At 39.3% G+C, this 21,717-nt stretch overlaps 1 protein-coding gene across 3 annotated transcripts in view; it reads left to right on the top strand.

Moving 5' to 3' along the window:
• ap2a1 (adaptor related protein complex 2 subunit alpha 1) overlaps window positions 1-21,717 on the top strand; it is a 38,092-nt gene that overhangs the window by 1,745 nt on the left and 14,630 nt on the right. For all 3 annotated transcript variants that reach the window (XM_034113655.1, XM_034113653.1, XM_034113652.1), the window contains exons 2-9: window positions 3,218-3,429; window positions 17,107-17,300; window positions 17,575-17,704; window positions 17,959-18,060; window positions 18,532-18,791; window positions 19,694-19,862; window positions 20,128-20,265; window positions 20,501-20,683. In XM_034113655.1, coding sequence (XP_033969546.1) covers window positions 3,218-3,429; window positions 17,107-17,300; window positions 17,575-17,704; window positions 17,959-18,060; window positions 18,532-18,791; window positions 19,694-19,862; window positions 20,128-20,265; window positions 20,501-20,683 — 1,388 coding nt within the window. The remainder of the gene's footprint in view (window positions 1-3,217; window positions 3,430-17,106; window positions 17,301-17,574; window positions 17,705-17,958; window positions 18,061-18,531; window positions 18,792-19,693; window positions 19,863-20,127; window positions 20,266-20,500; window positions 20,684-21,717) is intronic.

Genomic DNA, 21,717 nt, shown 5'->3' with positions numbered 1-21,717 from the left:
CCATTCATTGGAACTCATCCCTACATCTGCCATTGCTCTACTACTCTATACCGTTTTTACTGTAACTGCCTTCCATAATACCTCCAACAATGCACCCAGTAATTATTGGATGCAGCATTAGACAATTGGCTTAGCTAAGAAATACAAACCCGTATTTTCCCTTCCAAGCCTTGTAGCTTTTTGGCTTTCACAGTATTATATAAACAATTGTGTTTTGATGCCAGTTCACAAGGTATGTTTTTATTTGGTTACGGAATGGCTCTAATGGAGATTTGAATAATGTTTGATGTTTTAAAGGTTCCATGTCATGGCCATTTCTACTGATCATAATTCCATTGTTGAGGTATACTAAAATAGATTTATATTGTGCAATTTTCCAAACTCACATTGGTTTCTCATACAGCATCTCTGTATAGTATGTGTATTCACTCTCTGTCCTAAACGGCTTGTTGGAGCTCTGGATGCCGGTCGGCGAGGTGCTTAGCCAAGTTTGATGTGTTGGCTCCCTTGGTTTGCAGGGATCTAAAACATTTCTTACAGACAGGCCTCGTGGTGTCCGTAGGCTTGCCCTCACTGTCAGAGATATAGCTAAAATACTTCCAAATGTAGCTTCTGGCGTCTTTTTTGTCAACAAGCCGAGGCGCAGCGGCAGTTTCACTCCCACTTGCAGCCATGCTTCTCGTTTTCTCACATGCTCTGGCAGCTAGCGTGTGCATGAGAGAGGGGAGGCACTTAGGCTGCCTTTACACGGGAACGTTTGCGTTTACGCACCGTATGCGTTTTCAAAAAAGTATTCCGTTCACACGCATTCAATTCATTTAACGTGCCTGCTGGAAACGCTGTAGTACATATGCCAGGCCTGTAAGTGGCGCTGCTGCCGCCACAAAATACACCAAAAGCAGCGAAGAAGACCCCGGAGCATGGTTGCCATGGTTGCCCTTCTGTTTATGCCCCGCGGTGGATTTGGCAACATGTAGTAGTTCATGTAATTCTCCATGTCCACTTGTTGCTGATGGTTGTGGTAGAGGAGCTGTAGATTTTGCACTAACATCTGTAGCATGGTCAGTAGCAGTAGCACTAGCAGTAGCTACTGACAGTAGCTACTGACCATGCTACAGCAGAGGTGGGGAGAGGCGGGGCTATGGCTTCATCTATCGGGAAATGATCGTATAGAGGCGATTACACAGAGCCGTTTGACCCCCCAGAGGGTTCTGTTTGCAGATCTATCCACCTTGGGACCCGTTATCGTTTGCGGGGTCCGTTTCTATCGTTTTGTTACGGCCTTGTGTAAATGAAAGGGCTATACGCAAGAGAAACTATGCGGATACAACCCGTTTCGTTCCCGTGTAAATGGGGTCTTGGAGCATGCTTGAGAGGGGAGGGACTGCAGGCACGGCTGCAGTACAGGGAGTGGAAGCAGAGCGCTGAACACACACGGCTCTTATTAAAACAGCGCTTTCTCACCGGAGTACTTTTGCCCGTCATTCTTAAAGTACCGATACTAATGAAACGGAGGAATCGTAACGTTTTTAACGGCAGGGTATCGCGGTACCTTTCAAGTATCGGTACACCGTGCAACACTAGTTCACACTGTCCGCTCCTTGCAGCAGCGAGCCTCGCAGCAGCGAGCCTCGCAACGTCCCGCCGAGTGTGTGTGTGTGAGGAAGTCCGCGGATTGGTCCAAATGTAACGGCTCCGTGGACGTAACGTAACGTCACTATACCCAAATACGTCACTATACCCAAGAAGAAAACAATGGAAAAAGAGAAATGTCCAACGAGGCGTTCTGGGGCAGCATTGACAGGTCTTTTCTGTGTTAGAGTTTTACTCGCTACAGGGTGTACTTTGAGGGTTTGTGACTCTGCAGACCATTTACATGCATAAAAAGCTACATAACACACAAGGGGACGGGTAATAACCAGAAAAGCATGACATGGGACCTTTAAAGTGATCCCTCAGGCCTGAGAAATGTCCATGACAATTTTCAATTGCTAAGCAATTAGTTATTTCTCATTCAATGGTATTGAGTTTCACTAGTTTGAAAGAATTGTATTGAAGTTGATATTATCTGTTTTGTTACAACATTAATACAAAATCATTTTGACTTGTATATCCCCAAATAATGAATTGCCCTGAAAGTCTTGCTTTTTAACTTTATCTACATGGAAGCTGGCTTCTCACTCCAGAGGTCATTAGACATACCATTTTCATTTGTATTATCTGCTTGTGCTTAGAAATATTGAATCTTGCTTTTTTTCAGAGGTTTAACACAGGTCACATGCTTCTTATTTCCAAAAATGTATTTCTGATTGGTGCAATTGAGGTGTTACTATTGCCCCCCATTTTCCCAAATGTATCTGTACCACTAAAACTTGCAAAAGGGATACAAGGTCCAATAATGTTGCACACTATATAGTGTTTGTCAAGCAGGTGATTTGCTCTCACTTGCTGCAGGCATTCCACAAAGGGTTTTAAGTGAGTATGGCGTACGTATACAACTTGAGTTGCAACAGCAGAGTAATGCACCAGGGAAGTGAAGAAGAGTTCAGTTAGGCTAGATCAACATGTTGCCTGCGTTTGCCCTTAAAGTCAGATTTGAACGTACCACCAAGACCAAAGCTAATAGCTAATCAGCACGTACATTCTGATCCAGTGTGAGAGGAAATACCTCTCCATACCAGCTGGCGGCGGTAGTCTGTGCTTGTCATAAAAAGGGAAACTAAAAAACGTAGGACTTCAACACGTGTTTTTTATACGATACATTTATTATAACGAAGTGGAGTCTGCTCACTACTTAGCTTTATATCAGATAGCCATGTTGTTATTAAATATTTCTTTCTCTCGTACTTTATTGACTTTAGTCATTTCAACGTTTCCCCATATCTGTTCTGTTCATGTGCACTGATTTAAGCTAACTCGTAACTCTTATGCAGACTGTATGGTGTTTTTTCATATTATTTATTTAATTGTAGTAATTGAAAATATGAATTACAGGTGTGTTGAGCATGATATTGGCTCTGTAGGAATATGCCTGCTCGTTGCTATAATGAGCAATTTGTACGTGCATGTTGCTTGGTATAGAAACACAGGTGACTTAATGCAGTTGATACAGCTGAGGTGCTCCATCATCCATACTGTATTAGTGAAGACGGGATGAGAACGTCCTTCTTGTCCACTTTTGAATGCTGATTTTGCACAACTTTCTTTCCCCTGTCAGGTAAGAGCAAGGAAGCTGAGATCAAACGGATCAATAAAGAGCTGGCCAACATTCGCTCCAAGTTTAAAGGGGACAAGGCTCTTGATGGCTACAGCAAGAAGAAATATGTCTGCAAGCTGCTCTTCATCTTCCTGCTCGGCCATGACATTGATTTTGGACACATGGAGGCGGTCAACCTACTGAGCTCCAATAAGTACACAGAGAAACAGATTGTAAGTCTGCTGCTGCTTGTGTTATGTGTTTACAGCATTGATTGATAGAGTTTTGTACACGATTATCCAAGTTCACTCTAAGACCCTCTTTACACCTGAACAAGTGAACAGCTCTAGAGGTGCATTCATACCGGACACGAAGCAAATGTTCACATTGCATTACTCACGGGAGTCTGACCGCGGTGTTTACTTGTGTTTACTCGGGTGGCTCAAACTAAAAGTGCCAACGAGGAGGCAGGGCTCATGTCTATGTAGATACGGCTGTAAATACCAACAACAAAATGAACATATTTTACAGTAATTTAATTGCAATACACATATCAAAATGATGGCGTCACTACATCCTGATACCCATTAGTAAGAACCATGAATTAATATTTGGGCGAGTGTGTCCGCAAGACGGCGGCAAAAAACGTTTAAAATGCCTGCTTTCTGAATGGAGATCACATCCATCAGGCAAGCTAATATGTAGCTGCTATGTCCACACTCACAACAACATCATATAGACATAAATTAAAGTACCACTGTATTTGCCATGCCATAGACATTCTGTGATTGGTACACACACAGTTATCAACATACACATTTTCTCCAATTTCTATTTTCTTCAATATGAGGAACTGTTAGCTCTGTGTGCCGTTGCCCCTAGCCAAGTACGTCAGCGTCACATTTTTATTGTCATTAGTGCGAATGCTGTTTACAGATTTTTGTAACACACTTACTTGGTTTTCGTAGCTAAAAGCAGCTACAGAGACCATTCAACTAATAACATATTAAGCTTTTACTGCATTTTCAGCTAAATTAAGCAACAAATGTTCACAGTTTACAGCATTCGCATGCATTTTCTTCAGGAAATGCATTTTCTAGTTTTCCTACTCTTCCAGTTTAACATTTCACTTTCAAGTTTTCTACAAAGTCATTGCAATGCATTTGAGCTGTAACAATTTGATTCAAATCATTTCACTTTTCTGCATTTCTCCGCTAAGTTCAGCAACACACTTACTTGGTTTTTGTAGCTAAAAGCAGCTACCATTCAGCTAATAACATATTCAGCTTTTTCTGCATTTTCAGCTAAATTCAGCCACAAATGTTCACAGTTTACAGCATTCGCAAGCATTTTCTGCAGGAAATGCATTTTCTAGTTAGTGCGAATGCTGTTTACAGCATTCCACTATAGTTCTTCAAATCTTTAATCTTATTATTTCAACCAATACTTTGGCTCTCAATAACTTCAGCCTACTTTCAGCTACAGAAACCATTCAAATATCAAACTATTCAGCCTTTGCAGCACATGATGGGGAACTTTCAACTTTTTCAAAATATGTTATACTTTTTGAAATATTCAGCTTTTTAAACTCTTTTTTTAACATGGAACTCAATGGGAGGAACCTTCAAATCCTCTTTTAACTACACCGTGCGCCAAATGCTACTCCTTCCACATACTTTCAGCTAGAGGCTTCATTCCAACTTTAAAATGATCACAAGACATTCAGCTATAAAACTTGTTATTCAGTTTATTGATATATTTTACACTTTTTGAGATATTTAACTTAGTTTGGAGCTTGGTAAAGATTGGTATTGCGCAGCTCGTTAAGGTTAGAGTGCTTTGATCTCAAAACAGAGTGGAGGACAGCTTGAAATTGGCCCAAATTCTTTTTTTAAACCTGCCATAATTCCCAAACCCTACATTCCTTGGACATTATTTTTCATGAAAAACGTAGGAAAACCTCTCCTAGGTTGGAAAATTAAAAAAAGTTAAGCTAAATAATTAAACAAAATGCCTCTTGAGGGCATGAAGTGACAAAAACGTTCAACACGTCTCCATTAAGGCCTATTGTAAATACAGCCTGCTCTTTCCTCACAGCAGCAGCCGCACACCTTTAGTTAATCTGCCAAAAAGGCCACATTATTGACCCGAAAGTAGACAAAAAGCACACTTCAGGGGGTCAAATGTACACAGTTTACAGCATTCGCACACATTTTCAGCAGGAAATTCATTTTCTAGTTTTAACATGTAACTCAATGGGAGGAACCTTCAAATCCTCTTTTAACTACACCGTGCGCCAAATGCTACTCCTTCCACATACCTTCAGCTAGAGACATCATTCCAACTTTAAAATGACAGGGCTCAACAGTAGCCAGGTTGCCATTGGCAACCATTCAGAAAAAATGTCAACCACTTCTTGGCCTTTGGTTGACATCAGTGGCAATCAGTTTTTAACATAAACAAATAAGGACAGCAAACGGCAAAATGTGCACCCCAAAATAGATAAATGTTAATTATTTGTTGTATTAAGAGTGATATTTAATTATTGTTGTGACCAGTCGGAACCTGATACTTAAAGGGGACCTATCATGCAAAATGCACTTTGTGATGTCTTTTATACATAAATATATGTCCCCGGTGCGTCGGGGAACTCGCGCAGCGTCAGAAAATAAAACCCTCTCTCTTTTCCTCCGTACCCAAATCTTTTAAAAACGGGGCTACAACGAGCGGATACAGATTCCATCCGAGCTGACGTCAGCCCGGAATAGTGGGCGGTGACGCTCCGCCTACATGGGCAACGCTCAACCTGCAAACGGACCGCAATCGTTATCAAAAAAGGCACCAGAAACGTGTCCGTTTACACGAGACCGCTCGAAAGTGCTGGAGACGCTGTAGTACATATGCCAGGCCTGTAAGTGGCGCTGTAGTCTGCCACAAAAGCAGCGAAGAAGACTTCCCGCGCATGGTTGCCATGGTTGCCCTTCTGTTTATTCTCCGCTGTGGATGCTCTGGCTCTTTTTCTCCCTCCCCGAGGCAAGCGTTTGCTCCTGCTGCTGTAATTCTCTCCGGTAGTCCACCAGCAGATGAAAAACACCCACCTCTCCGCCTCTTCCAAGGGACGAGGGGACCGTGCGGCAGAGTTTCAGTTCGATTTTCTTTCGCCGGTCAACATGTCCGTTAAAGTTTAAATCTCCCGGACAAAATTAGAAAAGTGCCGGTCAGAGGTCTTCTTTGTTATTCATTTGTTTTAAAGCTCAATAAATAACGACTCGATATAATAATATAAGAATAAAAAACGGAGCCTCTCTTTTCCTCCCCCTCTTCTGAGAGCCCAGCTGCTGATCTCTGAGCACGCCCCCCTCTCCTGCAGGGGGGCGTGGTCAGCTGCAGCTCATTTGCATTAAAGCTACGTCACAGAATCAGCCCTTGCAAAAACAGGGCTGGAATAGAGCAAATAGAGCGAAATGAGGCATGGCTAAAATGCATGATCTGTTTGGTATTTTGAAAAAAAAACTTCACAGACATGTTTTATATAGGTATGACCCTACAATATATTTTTAAAATATAGCATGATAGGTCCACTTTAAGTTCCACGTGCATTGGTGTAATTACGGAGCCAGAAAGCGATGCACGTTTACTCGCGTGCGCGGTGCGCCGTGTGTTCGTTTTACAAAAAATGGCGAAGCAAATTAAGTTGTTTGACTGTGGGGTAAAAAGTTCGGCCAACCCGTCAACATCTCAAACGAATGTTCAAAGTGATTCAACTGATAAAGCGCAAGGTGAACCCGAACGAAAAGCAAAGAGGAAATGGGTAAAGTCTTGGGAGGCGAAATATATATGTACATTCTGCTCAGTTGTCCATTCACTTCCGGTAAAAGTTCCTTCAAAAATAAGAGTCCCGATCTTATTACTACCAAAATAAAAGTGCAAAACAAAACTTTACCATAGGAAAATATTCTATAAAAAGGTAACGCATTTGAAATATAGTTAGACATATTAAAGGTAATTTACAGCATTAATAATTAATATCTAATTCTTAACTGTGAATGGTTTTCATTTATTTAACATTAGAAATGTATTAGTCTGGCCAATCCAAGACTTCAATGCTGAAGGGCCAATGGATCTATGGTGGGGATCAGCACAAAGGTCAAGAAAACCAAATTTGAAAGGGAGACAACGGATGACCAAGAAACTAGTGACTTGCTCAATTCATTTGTGAGGGATCTGTGAAGAACATGACAACAGCTGCACTACTGGTATTTTGTATACCAGCAATTGAGGGTGGACAAGTTTACTACCACTTAAGTTTCAAATAATTGTGCTAATTACTTATTGTAAATAATTTGAACATTCTTTTGTGTCACATGTTCATTATTAAGTTGATGTATAACTGTATAGTATCTTAATTATTTAAAATATAAGGTGACTAAAAATGGCAACCGTATTTTCAGTTTTGGCAACCAAAAGCTGATGCCTGGTTGCCAGCCTGGCAACCACTTTTAAAAGTTAGCGTTGAGCCCTGAATGATCACAAGACCTTCAGCTATAAAACTTGTTATTCAGATTGTTTATATCTTTTACACTTTTTGAGATATTTAACTTAGTTTGGAGCTTGGTAAAGAGGCTTTCTTCAGATTTTAACATTAGTGTGTATTGTGCAGCTCGTTAAGGCTTAGAGTGCGTGATCTCACAGCTAGAGTGGAGGACAGCTTGAAATTCGCCTTACATTTTTTTTTTAAACTGCCATAATTCCCAAACCCTACACTCCTTGGACATAATTGTATGCTTGAATTGTAGGAAAACATCTCTTAGCTTGAACAATTTTTTTTTTCTTTTAGCAAAACAATTAAACAAAATGCCTCTTGAGGGCATGAAGTGACAAAAACGTTCAACCATTAAGGCCCATTGTAAATTTAGCCTGATCTTTCCTCACAGCAGCAGCCGCACACCTTCAGTTAATCTGCCAAAAAGGCCACATTATTGACCCGAAAGTACATAAAAAGTTGAAATTGAAATTTCACCGATATCTGCTACGGTTCTTCAACAAAACGTTCACATGTAAGAGGTTTATCTCTCATTCAGATGAATGGAAAGGCTCTCCTCTCACTGATTACTGCACATCACCATGGAAACCTTTGATCTCTGGGCTCAAGCACAGGTGTTTCATAACGTCATTAGCTCAAACACAAACACCTGTGTGATGATGTCACCAAACATCACATGATGGTTAACACTGTGGCCCTGAACAGCTCTACGTCAAATCTGATGTTACATAATGTGGTGTTACCATGGAAACGCATCCCTCGCCATATGTATTATGCTATATAAATAAACATTGATTGATTGATGTCGCTGTAACTCCAATTGACACGGTCCGATCGTCCCCCAATCTTCACTTGTATATCACCGGTCCATGCCTCAACAGCTCTACGTCAAATCTGAAATCTCACCATATGCCGTTTCCATGGAAACGCATCCCTCGCCAAAAAACACGATGTTGTCGTAACGCCTATGAAAAGGGTCAAAACAGCACCAGACTTCAGATAATGGTTAACACTAGAACCGCCAACGAGTCAATTTTACCCGCAGCTGTATTTTGATTGTATGTAACTTTTTTTCAATAAAATATTAAAGTCTCCCAGTCCGTGACTTTTCCTGAAAGTGTGTTATGTAGCAGCCTCTGTTGTTAAAAACAATATAAATCGCCATTTATACCTATATCCGCCAGTGGGTAATATTTACCTCATAGAACATGCAGTGTAAACATGACGTGTTGCTATAGCAACGCCTTTTGTCTACTGCAGTTCCTTATAGATTGAGAGATAGATAGAGAGATAGATAGTTATAGATAGATAGAGAGATTTGTACCTAAACAAAACACAAGTCTAACACCAAGCGTTTAAATCAGCACTGGTAGCGATATTTTATACTTCATGCTATCTGCACAAACTATATAATATGAAAAGCTGAAAGTCCACAGATTCTATTGGTATAAGTTTCATCCCTGTGCGATCAGAACTCACTGTTCTACATGATAAATAAAAGAACATTGTACCTTGAAAATCAATAGCGGGTAAATTTGACCCGTTGGCAGTTTTAGTTATACGTGACCTCTGGCGGTTCTAGTCTTAATGGTCCAGCCCTCAACATGTCTTTGTGCCAATAGTCAGTTTTCCTCAAAAGCTGTTGCCATGGCAACGAATCCCTCGCCATAAAACACGATATAGCTACAACTCCTATGAAAATGGTCAAAAAGTGCTTAAATTTCACATGTGTGCTAACAGTCCAGCCGTGAAGACATCGACGTGATAGTTTTGAGATTTCTTCAAATGCCGTTGCCATGGCAACACAATGCTCACCATGAAACACGGTTTTCTCATAACTTCAGTGAAAATGCTCCAAACGGCCCAAAACTTCACAGGTTTGGTAACGATGCAGCCATCAACACATCTAAGCGTATTATGGGGTTTCATCACATGCCGTTGCCATGGCGACAGATCACTCGCCATCAAGTTAGTTCAAAGGTTTGCAGTTAAAATATTCTGCTAGGGCTGCTCAATTAATCGTATTTTAATCACAATTACGATTTTGGCTTGCAACGATTATGAAAACATCATCGAAATAAAACGATTATTGTTTTTTTTATTTTAAATATTTTTTTTATTGGTTTTTTAGTTGAATTATACTTAAAGTTCAGGGTAATCAACTGTTAAAAACATACTGTTCACATTTTTATTTTCAATAAATTGATGTTTTCAAAGTAAATGGATAATCGTTTTTAATAATCGAGATTATGATTTTTGCCATAATCGAGCAGCCCTATATTCTGCTGCTTTTCAAAGCCTTTTTACTTTATTTTCTCTTCTTAATACACATTCATTCACTACTTACATTTAATATCTAACTCCTTCAGCCTACTTTCAGCTACAGAAACCATTCAACTATTACATTATTCAGCTATTTCAGGACATTGAGGCTATACATTTTGTTGTTTATACCTTTTAAAACATTTTCTTTTAAATATTAAGCTTCTTGACTATTTTTCCTACTCTTCCAGTTTAACATTTCACTTTCAAGTTTTCAACAAAGTCATTGCAATGCATTTGAGCTGTAACAATTTTGATTCAAATCATTTCACTTTTCTGCATTTCTCCGCTACACAGTTACTTGATTTTTGTAGCTTAAAGCAGATACAGAGACCATTCAGCTAATAACATATTCAGCTTTTTCTGCATTTTCAGCTAAATTCAGCAACAAATGTACACAGTTTACAGCATTCGCACGCATTTTCAGCAGGAAATGCATTTTCTAGTTTCTATAAATATTCATTATAATAACTGTGTTTTTTCATCAAAACAAAACTGTAATTCTCTCTTCCGCACAGTTCGGTGCACCTACAGTATATGGATAAACTCCTGGTGCATGTAATATAATGCCATGAGAAAAAATAGGAGAAAAGGATAAAAATAATGTGTATATATACAGTCCTGGAAAAAAATAGATCACCGCAAATATTCCACTTTATAGGTTACCCTAAACCAGTGTTTTTTTTTACCAAGGCACATCTGAAAATATTTCTCGACCCCAAAGCACACCAACTTTTGGTAGATTTAAAAACCACTTCAGAGCTTAAACTACAAACAATAAATACACATACATTGGTTTTCAAATGTGTATTTATTTTAATAGAACATTTTATAGAACAAATAATCAAATATAAGTCATCCTAAAAAACATATAATCCATCATATAATAACAAGAACCAGACTAAAAACGTCAACACCATTTCTTAGTATGATGAATGAAATATTATAAACAGGCGTACTGGCTCTTTTGTTTTGGCTGAAAATAGTAGGCCTACCTGTGTAAAAACAAGAATACATGTAATTTTCATTCCAACTCTCCTTCTGAGTTATTATTTTACATTTGGATTTAAAAAAAGGTAGGCCTTAAAATAAATAATAACTTAATAATAATTATAACAGAATAATCAGTTTAAACAGCAAAACAAAATAAAACTATGTTAGGCACATGTTAGTGCGACAAATGTGCCTGCTTTTCGGAGCAGAGTCTCTTTATGCGCGGGGGGGGGATAGTGGACAGTGCAACGCAGAGGTCCTGTTCCACTGACAGCCGGGGGCTTGTTTTGGACATATGCGAGTGAGGAAAACGCCAGCTCGCACAAGTAGAAGGTTGGAAACTGTAAAAGCACGTTGATAGCACTCTCTGAGAGGGATGGATACTCGTGTCCCACAAGCAGTCAAAAGATATCCAGACGTAGTTCACCGTGCTTCAGTTTCAGGGAGTGGTCCTATAGCTCTGCGAGTTCATCCTGAGCTCTGCTGTTTAAACTAGTGGCTGATATTAATGAGAGAGGATTAAACGGATCCTGCAGGCAATCGAAGTCTTCATTCATAGGAGGGAAATATGACTCAAACCTCTCCTCCAGCACTCTCACCCTCATTACTCTTGTAATATTTTGGCGCGAGGATAAAAAGCTGCTCTGCACGCCGTAAACAATGACGGCTGACGTAAGTCATGAGAATTTAAGCAGTCAGTATGAGGCTATATTTAATATTTCTAAATCCGAGCAATATATATATATGTTTTATTAGCTTATCAACTCCATTGTACATGTAATAAAATAAAGTTTATATGAAGTGAAGTTTATTAATTGAGAAAAAATGTGGAACATAAAAAAAAAAGATTCTACGGCACACCTGGACTTGTGTGCTGCGGCACACCGGTTGGGAACCACTGCCCTAAACTACTGACAACATTTCTCCCAAATCTGTAATATAAATGTTGTTAATTAAGAATTTATTTCCAGTAAATAAAACTGGTTAAGTAACAATAAAGATGCTTTTTTTCAGAACTCAGTCATGCACAGGAAAACAAGTTCATATTCATTTTAAACACTACAATACAAATGTTTTAACTTGGGAAGAGTTAAGAAATCAATGTTTTGTGAAATAACCCGGATTTACCATCACAGCACGACCTGTTTTGGCACCTGTCTGTTGGCTGACTCTACCACTCCTGCCACACAAATTCAAGTAGCTGGGCTTTGACTCATCTTAATCTTGATGATTCCTGAGGGCTACTTGGTTTGCAGTTGGTTAAACTTGTGCACCTTTGAAAACCAGTTTGCTTTTCCACTGACCAGCGCCATGTAGGAGCCTTTAAGTCGCTGCGCCGTCAGAGTGAACATCCCTCAAAGTGCAAAACAATGGAATATTGAATAAGTAGGTACTTGTTGGTGTCAGAATGATAGCAAAGGGGTTGCCATTCAAAGTATGTGGAAAGGCCTCGTGGAAAAGAGGTATCAGTCTGCCAACAGCAATGTGACACACGGGAAGAGGATGCCAACACACAGGAAAGCTGTAAATGTAAATCAGGGTTATTCCACATAATATTGATTTGAAACTCTTTCTTAGTTACACAATTGGTATTGTGTTGTTTATAGATAAATATGTATATGCATTTTTTTAAGTTAAAAAACACTGCACATCTTTTGTTATTTTCACCAGTTATTATTTTATTTGACTCAATGATAATATTTTTTATTTCAATTTAGCTGTCATGAATTTACTGAATAAAACTAAAAATGTTACCTATAAATGTTTAAACCAGATAAATTGATACATTTGCAATGGTCTTATTTGATATATATTTGATATATTCTCCTTTTCCTATTTCTTTAATCAACTTAATAAAACCAAACAAGCCATCTTTCTCTCATGGGGATGTCTAATCAGTTCCTGTTTATATGGGTTCTATTATTCCTGCATCAAAACCTGCATGTTAAAACAAAGCGTTATTTGGTTATTTAGATCCTCAAAAGTTTTGAGCTCATCATAGTTTAGCTCACTGAGAGCTAAACTATGTGATCACTATGAAATCTGTCTCAGAACAACATGTGAAACACTGCACCTGATCTGTACTGACTGTCAGTGTTGACAGAAGTAGAGGTAAATGACCTGTGTGTCATCATCCATATACTGTCAGATTCACAAACTTTCAAAGTATTATGCCAGGTATCAGACTCTGTTGTTAATCATTTGTTGCCCTGCCGAACCCCAACTAGTTTCAGCTTGAAACATTGGTTCTTGGTCAGGTCCAACTTATCGGTTCTATGGAAATGCAAGCACAACATTATCAATAATCATGATAAGCAACCGTAAACCAGAAAAAAAGTCAATTACTGCTATAGCCTATTCACTATTAACATTCTCTGGTTCCCACACAGACCAGCTGGGGTACCCAATACAATATAACATTATTGGCTTTTGACGCAGAAGCCGTTGGATAATAATATATATATATAATAAATAATATACTTTGAAATGCATACTTTTTTAGCTTATTAAATAAATGAATCGTTAATGCTATTTAAGACTTATTGGTATAATCAAACATGTTTAACTTACAATGGTGGGTAGTATTAGATTAATGACAGAAATCTAACTCCCCTGTCTGCCAAAATGATGGATAACAAGAAAGTTTAACTCCAGACAATTTGATGTATGGATGACCACAGCTCTTAAGTGGCACAGACAATTGAATTAAGAATGTACACCTCCTAAAATACCCAAGAACTCATACTAAAGATTTTCTCTTAAGAATAAATATAATTTTCTTGTTGTATTGACCTTGGACACAACTGATTAACAGATAGTCTGTCTTTCTCAGACACAGTTGTGAAATTCAGCCATAATCTATTTTTCCCCAGCATTTTGTTTATCATTTTTAGTGATTAGAAGACATATTTGTTAGCCTTTAATCTTAATTATTTTTGTAATAATAACATACAGAACACGTTTATAGATTTTGCATACATACGAACATGGAGAAAAAAAAGAACAGACGATGACAATGAGTCCACTGAAAACGCGTCTTTGTTTCTGAACAGACAGATAGCAACAATTACATTTTATAGAATTAGTTTCTGTATCCAGAAAAATCTGGACAGATGACCTCTGATAAAGTTAGCTATTTTGGTTTATTTACAAGCACCACTAGAACCACAGTTTAGAATACAGGGGGAACCTTTCTCCTAAGAAAGTGAAGAACTTGACAAGACTCTGCTTGTGAGCCTGTGGCACAGCTGTTAGATGAGAGGAGAAAGGAGGAGACACTCCAAGGCCTCAAGTCAGGAGCTCTTCAACCCACTGTCAATGACTTTTTCACAGCACATTGCCCTTCTAATCTGTCAAAATCACGGGACACCAGCTCCACAGGTGAAAAACTAGTTTGACTTAACAATGCATTCATTGGATAATTTTGCAGTTTGAATATGATTACGAAGTGAGTGTGTCCCTTTTTTTTCAAAGGCATTTAAATGAGTAATACATATTTAAATGCTCTAAATGTTAAAGCAGAAGAAAAACCTAAGCCACTGTGTGTATTTCCTGATTCAGTGTAGTGGACCAATTTTCACAGGAACAGGAAATGTTGACTAGGCAGAATAATATTGAGTCAGGGTCTCCATTAGTGTGCCCTCAAAAACATCTAAACTACTGCTCAGACAGAGTATGGACAGAGTCGAAGGCATTAATAACTACTATAAACCAAGAACATTTATTACGGTGAGAGCTTTTTCATGATTCACCCCGTGGTTGCTTAATTTATTAGGGTAAAACAAAAAAAAGTAGGAAAAGTGCAACTGTCATATGAACTGCTCTAATTTAATCTCTGAAACAGATTCTTGTTCTTCATGAATCTGCTATTCAAAGATGTGTAATGTTTTAGCCCCACCTAGTGGTTAATTCACACTAGTGATGTGCATTGGTTTGTGGTTCTTGCAGGTGAGCAATAGAGAGGCGAAGTCCCTCCCTTTCCGGTGGACCTCCATGGGACCTTATTTCTGAAAAATTATGTATTGAAGTCAATGGCGAGAGAAAAGTTATCTTTCGATCCCGTTTGAATTGTGCCACGAATTACACATACGATGTTTGTCAATTTAAAAGATAATTTTGCAAGTAAAAAAAAAATGTTTTGCCGTAAAACTGTGAAGTAATACTTTTGTTGTGTGAAACCGCTCAATGAACTACATCTCTGGTCTCGCACAACAACACACGTCACCAAAATGGCCGTCACACTACTGTCTTGCCAAACAAGGGATTGACTACCCTCACTATCACCACAATGAAACACGTCCAGAAGAATGTCATGCAAAGCTGCCTGCCTGCCTGGCTTCCTTTGATTCTCCCTGAACTGCCTGATCTTTTTAATGTTCAATGTTAACCATTTGTGCAGATAGCATGAAGTAGAAAAGATCGCAGATGCTAATCTAGCGTTAGCGTTAGCATGTCTCCCCCGGGGGCATCCGGGCTTAAACGGTATATTATAGAATGATCACACCGGTGTGACAGTACTCTTCAAAGGGTTCACAAAATATGACTACTACTCTTACTGTTTAACATTTTGGGTTACTTAATGTTACTTCATGTTAAGGCTAATAAAAATGACATGGCTAAGGCTGTAATGCTAACTAACGTGATCACTTACGCGACTCTGGGATTTGTAGTCTTTCTAGTTGCGTATTTTTCATAGTCTTATATTTCAACAGTTTTACGACAAACTGTGACTTTTTGACATGGAAATGATTTTTTAAGATTGACAAACATCATATGTGTAATTCATGGCACAATTCAAACGGGATCGAAAGATACGTTTTCTCTCCCCATTGACTTCAATACATAATTTTTCCGAAATAAGGTCCCATGGGTCGGAAGTAGATGGGTGGGACTTCGCCTCTCTATAGAGTGTCACAGTGACGCGTCCTAAAACCCGGAAGTAAACTCCTTCCGGTTCCTTCGTCAAAAAACGCAATGCAATTTCTCCATAGGATTTTGGAAAATAGCTTGTAATAAGGTCTGTGGTTGACACACATTTAAGAGACGGATCACATTTGTTCAGCCGGATAATATCCACATGTCTACCCTACTTTTATAATTTTATAATCATAAATCTAGTCGCCAGAAGCAAAATGCTAACGTTATGCTATAAACGAACTACAGCAGGGTCGCTGCTTCAACGTCACGCCAACTTAAGATCCATATTCAAAACTACAGATTCAAAATTGTATAAGTTGAAGCGTTTGTTTTAACAGTTTGCAGGAGGCAGGTACTTGCTTTCAAGCAGAACACGGGGAAAAACAAACTTAGCGGGAGTGTTTTACGTGTTCGGTGTAATGACGTAAAACGGCCACATGTTAACAACCATCGTTTTTAAGACACGTAAACTCTTCAAAAATCACCAGTGGGGTCACTGCTGATGTATTTAATGTCGTAGAACAAAATGTGATCTGTCTCTTCAATGTGTGTCAAACACAGACCTTATTTCCAGCTATTTTCCTAAATCCTATGGAGAAATTGCATTGCTTTTTTGTCGAAGGAACCGGAAGTGGTAAAATGCTAACTTACTTCCGGGTTTTAGGATGCGTCACTGTGGCACTCTATTTAACAGGGAAATAATAGCATCCGAGTCAGTAGTTAATAACTTACAGAAACATTGAAATTGTTAATGGTTGATGTATAGGCTGGGTGTGATGGGGTCAAGGACAATTTTGACTTTGAGTGATAGGGGTCGTTAAGCTGCAGTCACATGACAAGCAGGTCTGCGCTGGCGTTGCTGTTGCATTTATATGGAGTGAGCAGTGCTTTAATACATTTTTTTTTTTTTTAAACAATACCCTGAAAAAGTTCAGATGGTCGCCTAGCAACGTATGGCATGTCCTGCCTTCCCTTGAAAAGTTGGCACAAGAGTAGATATCCAGGGCAAAACATGCTTATGTGTACGGTCCCTTAACCATATTTCACACCAATTAACACTTTTAATTCTATGTTGTTGAGATGGCTTCACTTCATCTCAGTGGTATCATTGCTGTCTTGTTCTCTGTTACTCCAGGGTTACCTGTTCATTTCAGTGCTGGTAAACAGCAACAGTGAGCTGATTCGTCTGATCAACAACGCCATCAAGAATGACCTCTCCAGCCGCAACCCCACCTTCATGTGCCTGGCACTTCACTGTATTGCTAACGTGGGAAGCCGTGAGATGGCTGAGGCTTTTGCCAGTGAGATCCCTCGGATCCTGGTTGCTGGGTGAGTTCCAGCTGTCTGTGTTGTGTTGTTTTGGGCCCAAGGTTAGCCAATCCCCCTGAGAAATAGTATTTAATTTCTATATTTTTCAAGGTAGTGTATCAAACGGTAAAAGATCCAACTAGGGACTTCTGCTTTGTGAGTGTTAAGGAAGTAAAATCAATGACATCATCCTGATTTTCTTCTCTTTCGCTGAGTGATGAAGCTAAGGCAGTTTTCTATCATTTACAACACTGACTTCACTTAATGCTGGTAACGTTAATGTGCTGCACCACAGTGATACCATGGACAGTGTGAAGCAGTCTGCTGCCCTGTGTCTGCTGCGCCTCTATAAGACCTCTCCTGACCTGGTTCTGATGGGGGAGTGGACCTCCCGCGTGGTGCACCTGCTCAATGACCAACACATGGTGAGTGCACAATTCAGACCCCCGTACACCAGTAATGTGGTCACATAATGCAGTGTTGTTGTGCCTGTTTGATCATGAATCTATATGACATTTTTATGAGTTTTCTCTTATGAACTGACCCCTATCAACATCACAACATATTTGTTTTGTTATAAATACATTTTTAATCAAGGACACTAGTTTCACCACTGATATCAATGGATATATCTATGGGATTATTAATCATCTTATTGTGAGTATGTTTCTGTGTTCAGGGTGTGGTGACAGCAGCCATTTCTCTCATCACCTGTCTGAGCCAGAAGAATCCAGATGAGTTCAAGACCTGCGTTTCACTGGCCGTTTCCCGACTTAGCAGGGTGGGTGTGTGTGCTTCCTGAATAATAAATTGTAAAAATAAAAGTTTTATTTAGATTGTGTTGCTCTACATTAACAACAAGCATTCCTCTCCATTTACAATGTTTCCTAAGCATTGACGGCATTGTTTTCTATGAGCTTCTGATACTGTTTAAAAGCAAAATTATAAGTTAATCAGTCGATTATCAAAGATCGGCTTCCCAGGTGGATGTGTAGCTCATTACCCAGCGAGTGATATCTGTGCATGCTAGTGTATGATAAACACACATTTTGAAATGATTAGTTTTAAGACAAATACAGAGAGTCTCCATTTGCAACTAACTGGACTTCCATGGTTCTGGTTCTGGATACTGTAGATATGTTTTGGTTATGGGAAAGTAAGCTGTGCTTTGCAAAGACAGTGAGGCAGTCTCTGGCACATATTTAGCTTGAATTAGCTGTAATTGCTACAACTAGTTCTGTTGGCTCGGCAGATTGTGTCTTCGGCCTCCACTGATCTGCAGGACTACACCTACTACTTTGTCCCGGCACCCTGGCTCTCCTGCAAGCTGCTGCGTCTGCTGCAGTGCTACCCTCCACCAGAAGATGGTGCTGTCAAGGGTCGTCTGGTAGAATGTCTGGAGACCATCCTGAATAAGGCACAGGAGCCACCCAAGTCCAAGAAGGTGCAACACTCCAATGCCAAGAATGCAATCCTGTTTGAGGCTATCTCACTGATCATACACTATGACAGGTGAGTGTTCCGACTCTCATTAGCTGACACATACAAACAGTCATAGTATTGAATTCAGTAACTTAGCAGTGTAGCACCTTTAGTGTATCCTCTGCAACGTGAGAAATGACTGGAGATATTACGTATGTAAACAAGACTCTATATTCCCTTCACTGTATTACAATTATTTTTTATTAGTATGATTCATTTACTATATTTTTTATTATTTGTTTATGTTATTATAGTTTTCTTAAAATAGTTCTCTTAATTTTAGTTTTAGTTTTATGTATGCACCAATGACATCAAGTCAAATTCCTCGTACGTGTCAACCTACCTGGTAATAAACCTGTTTCTAATTCTGATGAACTAGTGTGAAATCTAATTTCTGGTGTGTTCACATTGGAGGCGAAGTGATTGTCTGAGGATCTCAGTTTGTCATCACTGACGTTGTTAAATCAGAAAACCAAAACAAAACAAAACCCCAGCCGTTGGCTCTGGGCGATGGCACACAGAGCTCTCAGTTCCAGTTCCTTCCAGACTGTCTGAGGCATGGCAATTTGCGGCTTCATTTATGTCTGTCTGTATGTTGTTATTGTAAGTGTGGAGGCTTGTGGATACACTCGCCAAAGCATTCATTCATTGTTTTTACTAACTGGTATTAGTATATCATTATTTCAGCATCAATTTGACTTTAGTTTTATAATTAAATCAGTCAACATAAGTAAATGTTGTTGTTGGTATCAACATTAAGATAAGCCCCGCCTCCTCTCCAGCGCGTCTAGTTTGTGTCACGCTAGTAAAGACAAATGATGCCGCGGTCAAACTCGCATGAGTAATGCATGCGAATCTTCCGGAGGGAACGCGCATTTGAACTTAACTGAAGCCTGTTGACAGTGCAGTAAGTTTGGCTGTGTGTTCTGCAGCGAGCCCAACCTGCTGGTGCGAGCCTGTAATCAGCTGGGCCAGTTCCTGCAGCACAGGGAGACCAACCTGCGCTACCTGGCTCTAGAGAGCATGTGCACCTTGGCCAGCTCTGAGTTTTCCCATGAAGCCGTCAAGACACACATCGAGACCGTCATCAACGCCCTCAAGGTACTGTCTCACTGTCAGAACTAAAGATAGTCTCTTACCAGTGTGATCAACTTTTTTCAAGCAGCATAATTCTACCAACCACCATTAATCAAGTCGTCCCATGTACATTTTCCCTTCACAAATCAGCATAGCTTTCAAAGGTTACAGTCTAAGTGTGTTATACTGTCCAGTAGCACACAGTTATACAGTTGTCTTTTGGTCTACCTATACTTCCGTCACCTTTTCCCCTTCTGTTTTGTCACTGTTTGTTTCTTTGTAACTGCAGACTGAGAGGGATGTGAGTGTTCGACAGAGGGCCGCTGATCTGCTGTATGCCATGTGCGATCGCAGCAATGCCAAGCAGATCGTAGCTGAGATGCTCAGCTACCTCGAGACAGCAGACTACTCAATCAGAGAGGAGATGGTGGGTTTGAAAGACTGTTCCAGGTTTTAATGCCACGCTATGTTCTGTTTTTTCACCAGATGTGAAGACTAAATTCCTCTCTTAACATAGAAGGTGGTTTGTTTCCACCAGTTGCATGTTGAAAATTGCAGTCTTCAATATAGAAAAAAATATTCCAGTAGCCTTACAGTTTACCCAACATATTTAAAGTCTTCAAAGTGATTGAGCTGTTATTTTTTATGCCTTCCTCATTCAGGTGCTAAAAGTAGCCATACTTGCAGAGAAATATGCCGTGGATTACTCCTGGTACGTGGACACCATTCTCAACCTGATACGCATAGCCGGAGACTACGTCAGTGAAGAGGTGTGGTATCGCGTCATTCAGATCGTCATCAATCGAGACGATGTGCAGGGCTACGCTGCTAAGACGGTCTTTGAGGTAACACTACACAAAATCATAAAATGTAACTTCTGACCGCAGCAGTAGATTGAAATGCAGGTCTTTAGCTGAGAGGGAAACGGATTGAATGTGATGGACTAAAATGTCTGTTGCATATATCTGACGATTATCAAGTACTGAAAAGTGACATAGATTGTCTGTTCAGATACATAATCTAATGTAGTGAAATGTTTTTTTCTTTCTTTGCTAATTGAACAAAATTAATTGAGTAACATCTTTTATATTTCAACATTTTTTTATCTTTAATAAGCAATACTAACTTGCAGTCTGTTATCAACCTATGTTAGGGTTAGGGAAACTTCTGTTTGATTTTTACATCATTGAGTCCTTTTTTTAATGGTTTAGGATTATTTTCTTTTTATCATAACGTTTAACCCACCAACGTCACATCTGAGCGATACAGTAACTAAGAAAGACAACCAGTGTTTCAGTGTTTCTACAATAGACGTTTATGATCAGAGGGTCTTGCAGATTATCTCCTGGTTTCAACCTTAACCTGCAGTTGTTCCGGAAGGTGTCCATGTCCACAATAGTTACGCTGCATTTGTTTTCTTTTGTGTGAATTGTGAAGTATGTTGACAAAGAAGAAGCATTTTCTTTTACCTTTTTATCATTATAAAGAAACTCATTAACAGGCCATTCAACAAGGTTTAATCCTCTTATCTTTGTTGAAGAATTTCTGCTCATCATGGAATGCATTAAAGGTCTTCTATTATACTATTTTTAGGCATATATTATAGGTCTCAGATATATAAAAAACATGTCTATGAAGTGTTTTGCTCAAAATACCAAACAGATCATCCATTCTAGCCATGCCTCATACCCCTCTATTTCAGCCCTGTTAGACGAGGGATACTCAGCTAAACACTACCGTGATGAAACGCCATATTATGTTCCAAACCACATCAAACATTATTTTTGAAACGGTATAGAGCTCAAATGCTTTTTCTTACCTTTTTATATCCAGCTTCTTTACACATACTCTCTCAAGAACAGGTTAGCTCTGAGAGTTA

This window comes from Trematomus bernacchii, unplaced genomic scaffold (genome assembly GCF_902827165.1).
Source record: "Trematomus bernacchii unplaced genomic scaffold, fTreBer1.1, whole genome shotgun sequence".
Lineage (NCBI taxonomy): Eukaryota > Metazoa > Chordata > Actinopteri > Perciformes > Nototheniidae > Trematomus > Trematomus bernacchii.
This window is presented reverse-complemented; position numbering and strand designations above follow the sequence as displayed.